The 20,141-nt window shown below is 42.3% G+C and overlaps 1 protein-coding gene across 2 annotated transcripts in view; it reads left to right on the forward strand.

The window, feature by feature from the left end:
- COPG2 (COPI coat complex subunit gamma 2) overlaps nucleotides 1–20,141 on the forward strand; it is a 297,572-nt gene that overhangs the window by 74,359 nt on the left and 203,072 nt on the right. For both annotated transcript variants that reach the window (XM_069229321.1, XM_069229320.1), the window contains exons 6-7: nucleotides 9,137–9,212; nucleotides 13,007–13,099. In XM_069229321.1, the coding sequence (XP_069085422.1) occupies nucleotides 9,137–9,212; nucleotides 13,007–13,099 (169 nt within the window). The remainder of the gene's footprint in view (nucleotides 1–9,136; nucleotides 9,213–13,006; nucleotides 13,100–20,141) is intronic.

Here is a 20,141-nt window from a genome sequence, read left to right on the forward strand (position 1 = left end):
AAACAATAGGGTTTTCGGAGCCGAAAAAAGCACCAACAGACCCAGTTTCAGGCTCCTATACTGAAGAACATTCTATGTCTTCACAAATGAAAAGACACAGATTCGAACAAGAACTGCAATCCACTGAAGTGGATCACACGCAAAAGCGTATCTTTATTCAGCAGGGGACAGGGAAGATCAGTACCCTTCCACCTGTCAAAAGAAAGAGAACACTTCAGTTTGGAGCACGAGAGGCTCCTCAGCAACAAACAGCAAAGACGGTAACACCTCCTCCCTCGCCTGTAACTCCGGCTTCGCCAACTTACACCCCGTCACATTCGCCAGCTCACACCGCCATGAGCCACGACGACCAAGATCAAGACGCGTGGGACTTGTACGATGCACCAGTGTCTGATAACAGCCCAGACACATACCCAACTAGGCCATCACCACCTGAGGACAGCACAGCCTATTCACATGTGGTGGCTAGAGCAGCTCAGTTCCATAATGTGGAACTACACTCTGAACAAGTAGAGGATGACTTTTTATTTAACACCCTCTCCTCCACCCACAGCTCCTACCAAAGCCTGCCTATGCTCCCAGGCATGCTACGCCATGCAAAGGAGATCTTCAAGGAGCCAGTTAAAAGTAGGGCAGTAACGCCTAGAGTGGACAAAAAGTATAAGGCGCCTCCTACGGACCCTGTATTCATCACCTCTCAGCTGCCACCAGATTCTGTGGTGGTAGGGGCTGCCAGAAAACGGGCAAATTCACACACTTCTGGGGATGCACCTCCCCCAGATAAAGAAAGCAGAAAGTTCGATGCAGCCGGGAAGAGGGTCGCTGTCCAGGCAGCAAACCAGTGGCGCATCGCAAACTCACAAGCGCTGCTAGCGCGATACGACAGAGCCCACTGGGATGAGATGCAGCATCTCATTGAACATCTCCCAAAAGATCTACAAAAAAGAGCAAAACAGGTTGTTGAGGAGGGTCAAAACATCTCCAACAATCAAATACGCTCCTCTATGGATGCAGCAGACACAGCTGCAAGGACCATTAATACGTCGGTTACCATCCGTAGGCACGCATGGCTCAGAACGTCTGGATTCAAGCCAGAAATTCAGCAGGCAGTACTTAACATGCCAGTAAACGAAAAACTTCTGTTCGGTCCGGAGGTCGACACAGCCATAGAAAAGCTCAAGAAGGACACTGACACTGCCAAGGCCATGGGCGCACTCTACCGCAGAGCAGAGGATCTTATACCACCTTCCGCAAAACACCTTTTAGAGGAGGGTTTCGGGGTCAGGCCACACAAGCCAGTACCTCACAGTCCGCACCGTCCACCTACCAGGGACAGTACAGGGGAGGCTTTCGGGGCCAGTATAGAGGAGGGCAATTCCCTAGGAATAGAGGAAGATTTCAAAGCCCCAAAACCACTACCAACAAGCAGTGACTCACACGTCACTCACCCCCCCCACACAACACCAGTGGGGGGAAGGATAGGTCAATATTACAAAGCATGGGAGGAAATAACTACAGACACATGGGTCCTAGCAATTATCCAACATGGTTATTGCATAGAATTCCTGCAATTCCCTCCAGACATACCACCAAAATCACAAAATTTATCAAAACACCATTCACAGCTTCTAGAGATAGAAGTTCAAGCACTACTGCAAAAAGATGCAATAGAATTAGTACCAAGCACACAAATAAACACAGGAGTTTATTCACTGTACTTCTTGATACCAAAAAAGGACAAAACACTGAGACCAATTCTAGACCTCAGAGTAGTAAACACATTCATCAAATCAGACCACTTTCACATGGTCACACTACAAGAAGTGTTACCATTGCTCAAAAAACACAACTACATGACAACCCTAGACCTCAAAGACGCATATTTCCATATACCAATACATCAATCACACAGAAAATATCTAAGGTTTGTATTCAAAGGAATACATTACCAATTCAAAGTATTGCCTTTCGGTTTAACAACCGCTCCAAGGGTATTCACAAAATGCCTAGCAGTAGTCGCTGCACACATCAGAAGGCAGCAAATACATGTATTCCCGTATCTAGACGACTGGCTAATCAAAACCAATTCGCTCATACAATGCTCAAACCACACAAATCAAGTCATACAAACCCTCTACAAACTAGGGTTCACCGTCAACTTTGCAAAATCCAACATTCAGCCAAGCAAAGTACAGCAATATCTAGGAGCCATAATAGACACGACAAAAGGAGTAGCAACGCCAACTCCACAAAGAATTCACAATTTCAACAGAGTCATTCAACACATGTCTCCAAATCAAACAATACAAGCAAGAACAATACTACAGCTCCTAGGCATGATGTCCTCATGCATAGCCATTGTCCCAAACGCAAGACTGCACATGAGGCCCTTACAACAGTGCCTAGCCTCACAGTGGTCTCAAGCACAGGGTCACCTTCTAGATCTGGTGTTAATAGACCGCCAAACTTACCTCTCGCTTCTATGGTGGAACAGTATAAATTTAAACAAAGGGCGGCCTTTCCAAGACCCAGTGCCACAGTACATAATAACAACAGATGCTTCCATGACAGGGTGGGGAGCACATCTCAATCAACACAACATAAGAGGACAATGGAACATTCATCAAACAAAACTGCATATAAATCATCTAGAATTATTAGCAGTTTTTCAAGCACTAAAAGCTTTCCAACCAATCATAACCCACAAATACATCCTTGTCATAACAGACAACATGACAACGATGTATTATCTAAACAAACAAGGAGGAACACATTCAACGCAGTTAAGCTTATTAGCTCAAAACATATGGAAGTGGGCAATCCACCATCAAATTCGCCTAATAGCACAGTTTATTCCAGGGATCCAGAATCAACTGGCAGACAATCTCTCTCGAGATCACCAGCAAGTCCACGAATGGGAAATCCACCCACAAATTCTGAACACCTACTTCACACTCTGGGGAACACCTCAAATAGACTTATTTGCAACAAAAGAGAACGCAAAATGCCAAAACTTCGCGTCCAGATACCCACACAAGCAATCCCAAGGCAATGCCCTGTGGATGAACTGGTCAGGAATATTTGCTTACGCTTTTCCTCCTCTCCCTCTCCTCCCTTATCTAGTAAACAAATTGAGTCAAAACAAACTCAAACTCATTTTAATAGCACCAACGTGGGCAAGACAACCCTGGTACACAACACTGCTAGATCTATCTGTAGTACCCCACATCAAACTGCCCAACAAACCAGATCTGTTAACGCAACACAACCAACAGATCAGACACCCAGATCCAGCATCGCTGAATCTAGCAATCTGGCTCCTGAAATCATAGAATTCGGACACTTACAACTTAACCAAGAGTGTATGGAAGTCTTAAAGCAGGCCAGAAGGCCATCCACTAGACACTGCTACGCAAGTAAGTGGAAAAGATTTGTTTGTTACTGCCATCATAATCAGATACAACCACTAGACGCAACTCCAAAACGTATAGTAAATTACTTGCTCCATTTACAAAAAAGCAAAGCTAGCCTTCTCATCTATTAAAATACACCTTGCAGCAATATCTGCATACCTGCAGACTACCTATTCAACTTCCTTGTATAGGATACCAGTCATCAAAGCATTCATAGAAGGTCTTAAAAGAATTATACCACCAAGAACACCACCTGTTCCTTCATGGAACCTAAACGTGGTCCTAACAAGACTCAAGGGCCCACCTTTCGAACCCATGCACTCTTGCGGAATACAATTCCTAACCTGGAAAGTTGCCTTTCTCATCGCCATTACATCTCTGAGAAGAGTAAGTGAAATTCAAGCGTTCACAACACAGGAACCTTTTATACAAATACATAAAAATAAGGTCGTCCTACGACCTAATCCAAAATTTTTACCAAAAGTTATTTCACCGTTCCATCTAAATCAAACGGTAGAACTACCAGTTTTTTTCCCACAGCCAGATTCTGTGGCTGAAAGAGCACTACATACATTAGATGTCAAAAGAGCATTAATGTACTACATTGACAGAACGAAGAACATCAGAAAGACTAAACAGCTATTTATTGCATTCCAAAAACCTCATGCAGGTAACCCAATATCAAAACAAGGTATAGCCAGATGGATTGTTAAATGCATCCAAATCTGCTACCTTAAAGCAAAAAGACAACTGCCCATTACTCCCAGGGCACATTCAACAAGGAAAAAAGGTGCTTCAATGGCCTTTTTAGGAAACATCCCAATGCATGAAATATGTAAGGCAGCCACATGGTCTACGCCTCACACATTCACCAAACACTACTGTATAGATGTGCTATCCGCACAACAAGCTGCAGTAGGTCAAGCTGTATTAAGAACTCTATTTCCGACAACTTCTACTCCTACAGGCTAAACCACCGCTTATGGGGAAATAACTGCTTACTAGTCTATGCAGACCATGTGTATCTACAGCGACAGATGCCATCGAACTGAAAATGTCACTTACCCAGTGTACATCTGTTCGTGGCATCAGTCGCTGAGATTCACATGGGCCCACCCACCTCCCCGGAAGCCTGTAGCAGTTCAGAAGTTACCTTCAATTTTGTACATTTGTATATATATTATTTAAACCTTTAATAGGTACATACTTACACATTTCATTGCGCGGGCACTATTACTATAGTACAACTCCTACCTCACCCTCTGCGGGGAAAACAATCGAAGATGGAGTTGACGCCCATGCGCAATGAGCACAGAAGGAGGAGTCACTCGGTCCAGTGACCCGAAAACACTTCTTCGAAGAAAAACAACTTGTAACACTCCGACCCAACACCAGATGGCGAGCTATGCAGACCATGTGAATCTCAGCGACTGATGCCACGAACAGATGTACACTGGGTAAGTGACATTTTCAATATATATATATATATATATATATATATATATATATATATATATATACACAACCCCCATAACCCATAATAATATATTATTCTTAAGATATATATATATCCCCCAGAATATATATATTCTGGGGGATATATATATCTTAAGAATAATATATCCCCAGCAGCAGTCCCCACTAGGTAGTTATAGTTAGATCAGTTGTTCATAGGAAAATCTGTTTTTGTATTGCTAATAACATTGATCCTTTTTGATGAATCGCAACAAAACGTTCCAAAGAGGTGCTACTGTTTGACTAGTTTGTGCATAGAAAGTTTCAGGGTGATCCGTTGCGCAGGGGCCGAGATAAAATGGGGGTTCCAAAATGCAAAATCGTCGTGCATTTTCCATTGACTTCTTTAAGAATTGTTACCGCAAGAACTGGTAAACGGAATTACGCCAAATTTGGCAGGAAACTAAATCTTTGTCTGCAGATTGTACATTTTGTGATTTGGTGTAAATCTGTTCAGTGGGTGTTTTTTTAGAAATTAGGGATCAAAAATAGTTGTATATCTGGACGATTGGGTCTGCAAGCAGATCGAGAGACTCCCACGGGAGCGCCAATTTAAAAATAGAACATTCTGTTTGGCCCTGGGAGCTTTATTTCCTTTGGGTCAATTTTCTCCCACCAGAGCCAGCACTCTGGTTTTCTCATGTTGCTGGTAGTCATTACAGGAGTCAACGGGGACTTATTCCCTTGTCCGGAAGTTATTTAAAAAAAAAGTGATACTACGGAGCAGGGTGCCGAGGGAACACACACACATTCTCACTCTCACACCTCCCCCCACCCCCCATTTATTTTGCTGTGTACCCACTGGACTCCAGCGTGGGCATAAAAAACTAAATTATAGATTTGTGAGGACCAACCCCTGGGGCTCTTTTATTTATTTAAGGGGAGGCAACTTCCAGGAACAAAATTTGTATAAAGTGGAGGGGGGGGCCGTGCTTACTCCTTCACCAACCTCCAAAGGCCCTGGGACCTACTCAAACCATAATATGCCCTTGGTAGCCGTCCCCTGGGGCTGAATTTGACACAAAAGCAGAGGGGCCACTGGACTGCTCTTCTCCCACCCCCTCCCTGAGCCTTAGTAGGCTCTAGGGACCACATCCTCAGGGCTGTACTTAATTGTAAAGGGAAGGGGTGCACAGCTGCCCTCCATGAGCCGGCCCTGGGGACCCCATGCCATGGCACCGGCTCAAGTACTTTGTCCGGGGGATCCCATTCCCAGGACAGAGTAGTTTCCCTGGCCTCTCTAGCGTGGTCAGGATAACATGTTTGCTCCCGCATGGCAGGAGCATTTTTAGATCTCCGCCAAATAGAACCATACATGCCTTCCCTGCTTGCAGCAGCGTGGACTAAAAAGGCATGTTTGTTCCCAGCTGGTGGGAGATTTTAACATCCTCCCGCTGACTGGGAGTAGACTTCTGATCTGTTTCCCTGCTCACACTCTGTGGGCAGGTGAACAGAACAGGTATTGCTTCTGCCTGTAGAGAGCAAACATAGATTGCTAATTCATCCAGGCGGTATCCATGCCGGATCCCGCACCATGTGGGGATGTGGATCCCGGGGCCTACAAAGGCTGGGGGGGATGGGCGGGATGGGCACACCCTCTCTCCTTAGAATTCAGCCACGTGGGATGGGGTTCCTGGGGCCTAATAAGGCAAGGGAAGAGGAGCTGGTTGTACCCTTCCCTTAACATATTTCAGGGCTGGAGTTTTAGTTTACAAGGGCGAGCTATTTTTAGATTCCACTTGACCCTTCTGGCCAGTGGACAAAGAACAGGTGTTCTGTTCAGTTAGAAACTGAATTAGCAATTACGATGCCTTTAAATCTTATTCTTGTCACATTTGCTCAGAGTCAGAGATCAAAAGTCAGTTTATCTTCTTGCAATGCAAATGCTTTTCCTTGTGACTGCAGAGTTCCAGGATTTTGTAAGGTGAACTGTTAGACCTATGTGAAATGAAAGGCTTTTGGTATTAGGTTTTTTCTAACATACAATATGACTATAACGAAGTCAACTTTACAAACATTTCAGAATATATTTCAGTAGCTGTGACGGACCATTTTTTTCCTACTTCTGTGTGATGAAAAAAATATTGTAATAGAATGAAAAAAGTCAACACTTTACTTGGTGATGTCCAAATGATAAATGTTTTATGAAACCCAATTTTCACAGTTTATTGTTAATACACTATTTAAGTTTTATCAGTAAAGCTGAAAGTTAGTGGGATTTTTTTTTGCCATTTCTTGGAAATTTACTGTCTGTAAATTACAGTGCGCTACCACATGTTTTAGTAATATATTTATTAAAAGTGAGTGTTTAAACAACTGAGAAACACTCTTACCTTGATGGCAAAGCTATTAGTAAACTAAGAGGCAAGTCATGCATGGATCATGTGTACCCTATAAGTGGGCTAGATTTATTATACATGGAGCAAATGTTTCGTTTATTTAATCAAACAGGATTTTTTCACAGCAGAAATGCCGAACTCACATACTTAAAGGTGCACTCATATGTGAGAATGACGAAAAGGGCAACTGTAAAATACAGTATTTGCCCAGGATGATACAATTTCAGACCCGTTTCCTGGTCAAGTACATTACAGTTAGGTCGAGTAGATTATATGATTTTTTGAGGCCTGTATTTGTATGTTTTGGTCCTAGGGCATTGGGTCTCTGGGGCCCCTCTTTGCTTGGGGTGGGTTTAGCGCCGAGGGATGGGATCCCCTTGGACAATGTGGGTTGGCTGTCTGCAGGGGGGTGGTGTTGGCCAGAGGGTTCGATTGCAGACCAGGCCCTATGGCGAACCTCCTGCTGCGCACTGCCAAAGCCCATGCACACCATGGGGTTGGCTGCCTGCGGCCAATCTCACGCCGCAAGCGACCAAAGGCGTGACCTCTGGTGGGGGTTTGGCTGCGCCTTGGTCTTCTGGCCAACCGAGGGAGAGAGAGAGAGAGAGAGAGAGAGAGAGAGAGAGAGAGCGAGACACACACACACACTTTTCCCACTCCCCCTCTCTCCCCTGCCCCCCCTAAAAAAAGGCAATGTGCTTAGTTGGGTTAGCTTTATGTATGGTAACAAAATATTACTTTATGTAAAAAATAAAATAAAATAAAAATTAAAAAGCCCTAGAAATTCATTGAGGAAAATCAAAGGTTAAAGTGAGATTATAGTTAGACTCTTTCATTGTATATCCTTTACATTTAAAAAACAAACCATAGAAATTCACTGTAAAAAAGAAGTTAGTGATGTCATAGTTAGGTGAATGTCTGTGCCAACATAATGTTTTGAAGTTTAAAAAATCCCAGAAATCCACCAGTTCTAGTTAGCAGAGCTAACTATAACTTGCGCCCCTTATTGCACTGCTTATGACCTAACATATTACATCACCCATGACCTGTTTTGAGACATCACTGATGAAATCACTAATGGCATAATCCAGTGAGTGTGTTGGTTTGTTTTATAGTTTACATGGTGGCAGGTACTTTTATGCCTAATTTTCGACATCCTCTGTCCAGCTAATTTTTGCCCCTGTCATGTATGGGCCTTTCTAGTTCTCTGCTTTCAGTAGTTGGCCCACCTTTTCTCTTGTTATTGGCTTGAGTTACCCACAGGGGTCCCCTTTGTAATGCAGTACTTCCAGAGCTGCCTGATCTTAGGATGGTTGCTCATTTGGCACACAGAGCAGATTGGGGTATTAACTTTGTAATTTCAGTCCACTGCATAGTTGCTGAAATAGGCAATGCACGTGGCCAGTATTCTTGATACCTGGATGCCTTGGATATATGTTAAATAAACCCCAGAACTGGTCTAATTGATCTGTTTGCAAACTTCTTCCACAGTGATCCGCATTGAAAAAGGTGACCGGTTTTGTTTCCATAAAGTTCAAATGATGTGTTACAGGGTAATGTTTGTTGTATTTTTTGTAGATTGCACTGTTAACTTGGCCTCTCAATGTCTTGTTGTTGAACTGTTTGTGGATGCTGTGCACATTGTAAAACGCATTGTTTATGGTCCAACTGTGTAACTGACAGAGATGGATTCTTAGTCTCTAGCTTCATAATTCTGCCTCAGGGTATATTGTCTGGTATCTGCCACAGAGCGAGCCTGGTCGAAAGTAATTTCTGAATCATTGTAAAAATTAAAATGCGTTGTGTTTTTCTCATACCCTTTCACATTGAGCTGATTGTATTAACCTTCAACTAATGTAATTGTTGCAGCCTGACCAAAGATATGACTGGAAAGGAAGACGTATACCGTGGCCCGGCCATCCGTGCTCTCTGCAGGATTACTGACGTAAGTGTCAAGTGTGTGGCTCTCTGTATGTATGGTGTTACCTCTTCTGTGCTGCTTGGGAGGTAAGAACTTGTTATTGAGTAAGGGTGAAATATCAGTGCACAGAGAAGAGACTGGGGGAAGATCTTCACCTTCTGAGAGCAAGTTTCTACATAGCCAGGTGGTTCAGGCTTTGCAGAAGAATGGGAGGTGATGGGTTTCTGTCTTTTTTCAGCTGGCAGATAATTATAGTCAATCTAATCGAAACGTGTTGGGAATTGTGATTGAATTGATCAGTCATGTATTGATGCAGGAAGCAGTGGGCCCTGATCTGGTTTCTACAAGGAGGTGGTGTTTTCTGTATTTTAAGAGTTTTGGCAGAGTTTCTTGTCTGATTTGTGAGTTTTTAAATGGAAAGCTTTTTATTGGGAGGATGGTGGAGGCTCCCAAAAACTAGGGGCGATTTATAGACTTGGGTGGTTATGTTTTGCAGAATCTAGAGTTATATCTTCTACAGTGAGATTAGCATGCACTTGTGGACAGCATGTATTCATTGCCTTTCTTTGAATTTGGGATTTGTTTAATGTTTCGGTTAGTTTGACTGTGGTAACCGTGTAGTGCTTTTCGAGCAGGGAACATTTTTAGCAAGACTCTGTGTAACCTAGTTCTTTCTAACAGACCTTGTAAGTAGCTCTGCGTTTTTGCTGGAATAACCTTTTTTGGGCTACAAATTTGTAAGCTCTCTTTGGTGTTACAGAGACAAAATATGACCAGAAGGACGTTGTGAAAGATGTTTTAAAGACACATTTGATTAATCTATTTCTTATTTTACTTTGATTCTGGCAGAAATTTTGAGGTCATGAATTTCATCTTAAACTTGTGGCCTTTCTGGAATTTGTGGAGTCCATCTTCTGATATGAGTTAACTTCTACATGAATGGTTCCCAAACTTTTGACTCCTGTGGACCCCCCACTGAAAAACTACTGGAAGCCGGGGACCCCCAAGCAACTTGTACAATTTAAATTTCAAACATTAAAGCAGTAATTTAGAAAAAATACACAAACGAGTACACATCAAATACTCGAATTACCAATGATATAATTATTTTATATTGAAAACTTATGCAAAAATAAAAAAATAAATTATGAGAAGTTTGCCGCAGCATCTTGGTGACTAACTTTTCAATATTTGGTTTTATTTAGGAAAGCTGAATTCTCCGGTCAGATTCTACATTTCCCAAGCGATTTCTGTTTTTATTTTTTTAGGTACATAAGATATGAGAAAGCTTTTTCACATAAATATGTATTGGGGAAAGGAAGTAAAACAATAAGGGCTTCTCATGTTTCCATAGCCTCTCTGTCACGTGTAATTCAGTTGTTTTGAAGCACTTTGCAGAGCAGTGGAGGGTGTCTGAGCACCTTACAGTGGTCTCTACAAGGTGTAGGATTCACATGTCATCTACAATGGTAGGCTTTTTCCAAGAGTTCGTGGTCTGGTGAAGCACAAAATCAGGATTCAAAACATAACAAAGTGGTTATCATTGGTTTTAATAATAAGAATGTATTTCTACGCAACCAAACTTTTTTTAGCAACATAAGGATAATGAAAGGCTGGGGATAAAAACGAATTTACTAATTTGTGCCAGGCAGTTTGCATGCAGCTCTTTGATGGCAGTTCATAGCTCACTGTGCTGGATTACGATTGTAGCTTATGAACTGCACAATAACAAAACAATCTCTGTCACAAAAGCATTAACTCACTGTGCTGTGCACATAAAATAATTTTCTTTGCGTAATACAGGTTCTCTGCATCAGCCCCATAGACAAAACTCCCATGTCTCTCCAGCAGCTGCATTAATCACCAGAGTTTTCTTGATGCTTTTATTTTCACCCGAAAGCTGCTGGTTGTACAAGGAACTTAGAAGTGCTTTTACAACTGCTGCACAAATAAAATCACGCCCGTGTTTCTGTCAGGCCCCAGCTGGAAAAGTACCTTTCTGTCGTCCCAGGCCTGTGGACCCCCTGGGAATGTGTCACGGACCCCTGGGAGTCAACGGACTGCAGGTTGGGAACCGCTGCTCTAGACTAAGGATGGTAGGGCTTAACACATGCATTTATTGTAAGCCGTTGTGTTTTGAATGAAGGTGGCCCATTGCCTTTTTGTACGTTTAGCTGTGAAACCTTCTGTAGAGCCGACCTATTATACGACCCTTTGGTTAGTGCTGCTTCGTCTGGTCCTTTTGAGCAATGCTTCCTTGTTCCAACCTGCTGGAAGGGCCCCTTTCTTATGCTTTATCATAAGCCTGTCCTGAAATCTTAGTCCCATGTGATTGTTTTTTCCTATCAAGTGACTACACCTAGACAATAGTGATATTTAATTCAGATCACGCTTCTTGTTCCTTTCTGCCATGCCATGTTTATGGTGAAGTATTCAAGCAATTGGTCCTTCTGAAGGCAAATGGCATTCTTCATCCTGGATCCATCATTTGAATTATGCTGTTTTCTGGTGTTTATATAGCGTTAGATCATGGAAAGCTTAATGTGCTAAGCTCACAGACTACTGGGAAAGCTCCTTGTAATAGTTTAAACATTAGGAAAAGTTAATTAATATATGTGACAATATATCCAGGTTTATGGTGGGGTGGAAGTGGGGCAGACAGTAAAATCTGTGGTAGAAAACCAGACCTTATGGAAACTACCATGAAGGTATATATTATTGTGGCTCAGTTTAACAGTAAATATGATGACATGGATCTTGATGTGTTTTGTTTTGCATTCTAGTTAATTGAAATATATAAGGTCTGTGCCCCCACACACTTTCTTTTGCCTCTGTCATGATGCAAGGTTCTTTGTGCCCTCATCTACCTTGTCTCCCTTTGTGTGTTTGTGCAGACATGCTTGCCACGTTCAGTCAGGTGATAAGTCAGAGCCTCCACTGGGAGACTGTTGTAAATCAGGGTGGGCAAATTACCTCCATACACTCAATAGTTAGCTTCCCTCTATTAAGCCCATCATGTAATTTAGTTTAGCCACCATTACATTAAAGAGCACCACATACAACAGTGTTTTAGTAGTCAGTGACACTTCTTGTAGGTTGTTCTACACACACCCTTTCATCCTTGAAAGTGAAGAGTAGCTACAAAAACTACAGGAAATGTCCAAAATATATACAACCAAGAACCCTGTATTTTTCACAGAAAAATTGATGACACAGTTTTTCACTGTCCATATCTACAGGTTAGCAAGGGCAACATAAAGCAGCCTTTGCAAAAGAAGCTCGCAAGGCATTTTGTCCAATTGACTTGTAGTAGATCTTAAAGGATGTTAATTCTGAAGTCTGCTCTATTATGAGCCTCAATATTACTTAAACAGACTATTACGCTGTAAGAGCCCATCTCCATCAGGTTTAACAAAGGTAACTGAAATTTTGTGATTCTGAGGTTGGGGTGTTTCTGCATATTTATGAATTTGCCTCACTTTCCACACAAGGTATTTAGGTGTTAAAATGATAGTAATTAGGATACACCTTTGCCAGACAGTGTTAACATGTAAAAATAATGAAGTAATACTGTCACCAAATGTGCTGCATAATGCTGAAGAATTAGCTTTTCTTGCTTCATAATTTAGTCCACCCCTGAAGCGTAACTCTAGTGGCACTAGGTTTGGAACTGTTATGCTTGCACAAGTTATAATATACTAGTACAAATAATGCATACATCTGCACCTGATTGAGAATAGATAAGATGTAATGGAAAGAACTGAGAATTATGCACATTGGACTCTAGATTGTGATCTTGTCTTACTGTCTCTTTCCAGGGGACAATGTTGCAGGCCATTGAGCGATACATGAAACAAGCCATTGTGGATAAGGTGCCCAGCGTTTCTAGTTCAGCTTTGGTGTCGTCCTTGGTAAGTAAACCATTCTGCAATAAAATTCTTTGATGCCAACATAACGATAATTCACAGGAGAGTAGTCTGAGTAAAAGAGACAAACTGTGAGGTTCAGGGAATGCCTATATGAAAACTGTTCATAAAGAAATGGCATTAGGAGTGTTTTGAATTTGGAGTCTTTGCATTGAACGAAGAGAAGGCTTAGTCTTTCTATGAAATGTTATACATAGAATATATCTATATGTATGTGTATGGTCAGAGTCATTTTCTCAAAGACTCACTCAACTGTTGGTGCTGGTAACAAAGGAGACCACCCTCGAAGAATATTGTGTATCCAAGAAATGATTTTACCGCACTCCAAAATTCCTTTGGCAGGTTTATTTTTAGCAATAGCAACCACCAACGCGTTTCAACTCCACTTGAGTCTTGTTCACGGTTAATGAGTCCCTTTTCCCCTTGAATAGTGTGATTTTATTACTACCACCCCATTGCATTTTGGTTATGGTAGTTTATCATTACGCAAAATTATTTTTTTAAATTAAGAATATATATAAAAATTCCACAAATTTAAATCATAAAATTGAAATAATGTATAACGATCATAGCAAAATACTAGGTTAATAGTAGTTGTTTTTACACAGCTAGATTTCTTACCCAATATTGTTTCTCTGTACATTACTATTTTTCAAAAACTCAATTTTCACCATATGAAATATTTTTCATACAAATATTTGCAATTTTAAGGAGGATAGGATTATCATGGGCCTCAACATAATCTATTATGAACCAGTTCATTTCTAAGCTGAATGAATTTATGCTTCTAATGATTACTTATAACTTCGTGTTTTTGTCTTACAGTTGCAAGAAATTCAACCATTTCAAATCATTCATTGCTGCTTATTATATATTTCAAAACCTATTAGATAATTTTTGGCTAAGTGCCTTTGCAAATAAAGTATGTTGTTTTCTCAACAACAAGACTAAAATAAAATCCCCAGCCATCTACTCTAATCCTACATCAAAAATTCCTTTCAATAATAGATTTTAGATATTTTATAGGTCATATCTATGTCCACATATTAGATTAAATGTATTATCCATATCCTCCTTATTCAAACAATGATAATATTTCCTAATAATTATTTTACAAACCAATATGAGACGTTGCATTTGTCAATAGATGACCCTGTTGTCCATCAAGTCATTTAATTCAATATTACGTTAATCAGTTCCATTATCCATTAATAATGTTCTTTATCCCTTATAAATGTACAAAGAGTTCTTCGTCCACATTCAACCCGTACGGAGTTGAATAATGTATTTACTTTCAAGTTGTCTCAACAGTAGTGTTCTATTTCCTCCACGCTCATTAACATTTACCTGTGCCAAACCAAAAAATTATATACTTCTTCAATCTGTGGTGTGTGACATCTATTATGATGTCTAGCCACTGCATAGCTGCGATCTTGGTGCTGGATTGCTCTAATATGTTCCAAAATTCTCTTCTTCAGTGGGCATATTGTACTTCCCACGAATTGTAATCCGCATTCACATTGGATCAAATATACCTCAAGTTGACTATTACATGTCAATTTTTGCATAATCTGTACTTCTCTTCCTTTGTAGTCTATAAAAGACTTGGGGGGTTATTACAACTTTGGAGGAGGTGTTAATCTGTCCCAAAAGTGACGGTAAAGTGACGGATATACCACCAGCCTTATTACGAGTCCATTATATCCTATGGAACTCGTAATACGGCTGGTGGTATATCCGTCACTTTTGGAACGGATTAACACCTCCTCCAAAGTTGTAATAACCCCCTTTGTGTTTTTCGCAATTTGGCATACCTTGCACTTGTTACATTTGTAAAACCCTATTGCACTTTTATTTAACCAATTTGTTCTGGGATGTTCTACATAGTGGCTCTTGACCAACATGTCTTTTTAGGATCTCAATCTCCTATATGTTATTTGTGGTCTTTTTCCTATTATTCGTTTGAAATCCTGATCCTTAGGCTCTTCCAATATCTTCTAAAGATTCTCTCAATCATTCTGCTGCTTTCTTTACTATATGTTAGTATCTGGTTCTGCCTAACGGAATTTTGGAGTGCAGTAAAATCATTTCTTGGATTTTATATATATATATATATATATATATATATATATATATATATATATATATATATATATATATATATATATATATATATATATTATTTTTTTTGTTGAAAAAACATTTTTTGACCTTCCTATATCTTTGGTGCTGTTTGAAGAATCTTCAAAAATTTTCCAAAAAAGTGTTACTGAGAATCTTGGGGTACCTGGGAAGTTTCGGGTGATCCGTTATACAGGGGCCAAGAAAAAAAAGGGGGGGGGGTGTCAACAAACTGTTTCTCATTATAATTCCTATAGGGATTTCATACGTGACTAAAGCAAGAACTTGTGGATGGATTTACACCAAATTTGGCAGAAGGGTAGCTTTTGGTCCAGAAAGAAGCCTGGTTGTTGTTTGGTGTAAATCCGTTCTGTAGGTTTTGAGATATTAAAAGAAATATAGATATGTAGAGGCGCAAATACCTTGTGAATCCTCCTGATCTCGTGCTGAGATATGATTGGCTGACAACACTTCAACCAGGAAGTGTTCGCAGCCATCTTTGGTCTCTGTTTCAGCCGAGCCCCATAAAAAAGATTTTAAAAAAGGAAGGGGGCCAGGGTAAGGACACCCTGACCCCTTAGCTCTCGTGTTCTCTCCCCCCCCCCCCCCACCCCTCCCACCCCCAGTGCAAAAAAGCACTTATAAAAAAAAAAAATTGCCACAAATTTGCAACTTCTATTAAATTAATATTTTAAAAAAGTGTGGTCTCCCACACTTCTTTTACTAAAGCCCCCTGGTGGGCCAGGTCCCGGGAGCATATAAAAAATGAAGGTGGGGGCTCACGGAGCCCCCCTCTTGGGCTTATTTATGCTCCGGGGACTGCCATCTCATGGGGACTTAAATCAAATAGTATGCAGAGCTTTCCTCTGGTTTCCTGCCTGCAAACATGCTGGCAGGGAAACAGAGGAAACAATTGTTCTCACAGGCAGGGAGCTGCATGTTTAGTAGCTCCCTGTCTATTAACTGCATTGCCAGCACCCACAGGAGGTGGGGAGTGGCCTGGGACCACGCAGGACATTTAGGCTCCGCGATCCCCAACAGTGGTGACCGGGTGCCCAGGTGACATGGCTGGGGGATGAGGTCCCCGGGGCTGATATTGGCCCGGGAAGCGTGGCTGCCAGGCCCCTTCCCCAAAAAATAAAGTATATTATAAGGCCAGGCCCTAGTGGTTGGGGGTCCCCGGGGTAGAAATTGGTTGAGGGGAGGGGGGCCTCGTGGCGCCCTCTCCTCCATTTAATGAAGGCTGAGCCCTGAGGATTGGGGGGGGGGGGGGGGGGGGGGTTATGCACAATGCAATTCACCCAACGCGATAAAACTTACTAACCGGTAAAAAGTACTCCAGTTGGATAGACATTTTGTGCAAACCTGGCTCCTGTTGCACAAAGGAGCAGATGAGCTTCCGTTCTGCCCATGATGCTCATATCACAGAAATTAAACCTTAACAGGAAGCACTTGAAGGAAGCTGGCTCTATATACTATACCTAAGTAAGGTATAGCGTGCACAGAGTCCAGTGGATCCCCAGAGGCTTTACAGAGGCTAAAGTAGATAATAAAAATGCTCTCTCTTGTGGTAGTGTGGTTGAGCAGTTAGACTTATCAGATTGGTAGTGATAAGCACTTGTTGTACACAAACAGTCAAGAAATGAGGCACACACTCAATGAATAACTCCAGGCCAATGTTTTATGTATCAAGAAATATACTTAACTTTTTTTTTTTAGAACCAACAGGATCTTTGTTGCAGGTAATAATTTCAAGAATGTATCACTTTCAAGAGGGGTATCCATATCGACTTTACCTTTTTCCCCTCACTAGCACACACAATCTGCAATGGCAGTGTGCATGAGTTTGGTGAGGGTCCCTTAGGGTGGCACAATACATGCTGCAGCCCTTCGAGACCCTCCCTGGCCACAGGGCCCTTGGTACCACTGGTACCTTTTATAAGGGACTTAACTGTGTTCCAGGGGTATGCCAATTGTGGAAGCAATGGTACAATTTAGGGAAAGAACACAGGTGCTGGGGCCAGGTTAGCAGAATGCCAGCACACACTCAGTCAAGTTAGCATCGGATAGCAGGCAAAAAGTGAGGGTGGGGGAGGGGAGTAACCATGCAAAAAGGGGCGCTTTCCTTCAGCACTTACAAATATAAATGTAACAGTTGCTCCAATTGAAGCTCCACTTCTGGAAAGGACAGATGATCCTTACTCCTGGGCTTGACGAAGGCAAAGCAAGTGTTTACTCCGCAGTTCCACATTGAAAAACGATTTCAAATCCTTTGCGGAGGTGAAGGCATCTTTAATATATAGGAGCACAATCGGACACTCTCACACCTACATAGACCCTCTCACACCCACACAGACCGTATAGCAGCCACTCTCATACCCAGAGACACCCTCATACACCTATTCTCACACCCACAGAGACAGGCCCTGCAGCTAACTCCTGACACACACGGCCAAAAGCTGTGCGCAAGGTGGGTTTTGGTGGGGGTTGGGGGGGGGGGTGGAGGTTGGCCGCAGGGACTGGCCGCAGGTCAGTGGCCGTGCGAGGGGGTGGTTGGATTAACATATACTATGAAAATTACTTTACATTTTTTTAAAAAAACATAGAAATTCACTGAAAAAGCAAAGGTTGCAGGGGCGTTATAGGTGTTGAAATAGAATTAAACAAACATAGAAATTCAATTAAGAAACCAAAGGTTACAGGGACGTTATAGTTAGGTTCTGAACTTACTTGCACAAAACCAGAGAAATTCAGCAGTTAGTTACTTGAAATAACTAACTATAACTTGCACCCTCGCCACGCAGTGCTAATTAACCCAAATATTACAGCACTCATGACCACTTTTTATAACGTAATTTTTTTTAGCAATGAAACATTAGATGTCAAATTATTGAAGGAAATACTTTGCATGGCTGGGGTGCGCGTTATAGTTACCTTATGGCTGCAATTTATAGTTACTTTTAATAACAACAACTATAACTGCTGAATTTCTCTGGTTTTGTGCAAGTGAATTCAGAATCTACAGTTCTATTTCCTAACTAATGTCCTGGTAACCTTTTTCTTTTTGCTTCTGGCCTCCTGTTTTTGATCCTCTGCTGAATTTAGTTTTTGCAGGCTTTAGGACTCTGGGCACTTTACCACTGCTGACCAGTGCTAAAGTGCAAGTGCTCTCTGTCTAAATGGTATTGGTGATTGGTTTATTCATAGTTGCCATATTTGATTTATTAGTAAGTCCTAGTGTAGTGCAACATGTGTGCCCTAGGGCCTGTAGATCAAATGCTGCTAGTGTGCCAGCAGCACTGATTGTGCCACTTACACGAGTAGCCCTGTAAACATATCTCAGACCTGTCCATGCAGTATCTGTGCGTGCAGTTTTCAAAATGCCATTTCAACCTGGCTAGTGCACCCACTTGCCATGTCCAAACCTTCCCTTTTGCTACATGTAAGTCACCCTTCCGGTAGGCCCAGGGCAGCAGGGTGCAGTGTATTTAAAAGATAGGATGTGTACTGGTGTGTGTTACATGTCCTGGTGGTGAAAACCAAACTTAGCAGCATTTCACTATAGCAAGGACTGTCTCTCCCGTAGAGTAACTTGAGGAGTGCCTTGAAATATTTTTTAAGTGTAATTTCCCATTGGGAGCAGATGGGGAAATGGAGTTTGGGGTCTCTGAACTCACAATTTAAAAATACATCTTTTGCTAAAGTTGTTTTTTGAAAATTGTAAGTTTAAAATTGCCAGTTTTAGAAAGTGGGAATTTCTTGCTTAACCATTTTGTGCCTCTGCCTGGCTGTGGAAAACATGTCTTGATCAGGGTGACTGTTGGGCTGTTTGTGAATTTGTTCTAGACAGTCACACAAAGGGAGCTGAGGTGTGCCCTGCATATCTTGATGGATCTTCCTGGGCTAGAGTGATGGGAGGAGCTGACACTTGCACCTGAATAGAGCGGTGCCTGTCCTTTCACAAAGCAGTCTCCAACTCCCTGTAGTGTGTCTGGGGCCAGGGCAGGAAAGGCAGGGTCTAGGGCACTACAAAGACTTCTCTTTGAAGTTTGCCTACTTCAAAGACAGAAATGGGTATAAGTACTGGACCTTTCACCCCACAAAGTTAGAACACTTCTGGACTGAGGACATGCTGCCAGGAAGAAGAGGCGGATGAGGTAGGAGGGACTGCCACTCTGCCTGTTGCTTTGTTGTGCTGGCCTGCTAGCCTTCTGCTTGCTGCGTCTGTCCTGGGAGTGAAAGGACTGGACTTTGCTTTCTGTATCCTGTTTTCCAAGGTTCTCCATGGGATTGAGTTCAGCTTGGCTCCTGTTAAGTCTCAGGAACATCAAAGACTTCATCTGTCAGCCCCCGGGCTCTCTAGCTCAGAGTGCTGACTTGCCAGGTGGTGCCAAACCCATTCCCTCCTCCCTTGGAAGTGAGCCTATGGTGCAACTAGGAAGAAACCAAGCACATCCACTCCAGGGTGACTTCGGAACCGGCGTCCCTGCCTGACTCTGCTGCCTGCATGGGGGTCCCTGCTGATTGCAACGACCGCAACCTGCTGAACAGGCCCGCCGCAGTGCCTCCGAAGTCCTGCCACAGCACGAGTCCCGAGTGTCATGTCTCTGACGTCCGTGACACCTAGCTCCGCTGCAGCACCTGTGGCCCCATGTTGTGAGCTTGACACCGCAAATTCTATGCTTCACATCTTGACTTGCTGGATTTTTGGACCCCACCCCCGTTGTAAGGAACCAATGCCTCGCCACTGATGCCGCATCATCTCCCCTGCAACAGTAAGGAACTGACACCTCACCTCCCCTGCCTAGCAGTAAAGAACCGACGCCGCACCAGCTCCATTGACGCCTCTCCTCCCCGACTCTGTGCAACATCTTTGTGTCCTTATTGTTTTCCAAGGTACTGTACC

The sequence above is a fragment of the Pleurodeles waltl genome, chromosome 4_1 (genome assembly GCF_031143425.1).
Source record: "Pleurodeles waltl isolate 20211129_DDA chromosome 4_1, aPleWal1.hap1.20221129, whole genome shotgun sequence".
Classification (NCBI taxonomy): domain Eukaryota; kingdom Metazoa; phylum Chordata; class Amphibia; order Caudata; family Salamandridae; genus Pleurodeles; species Pleurodeles waltl.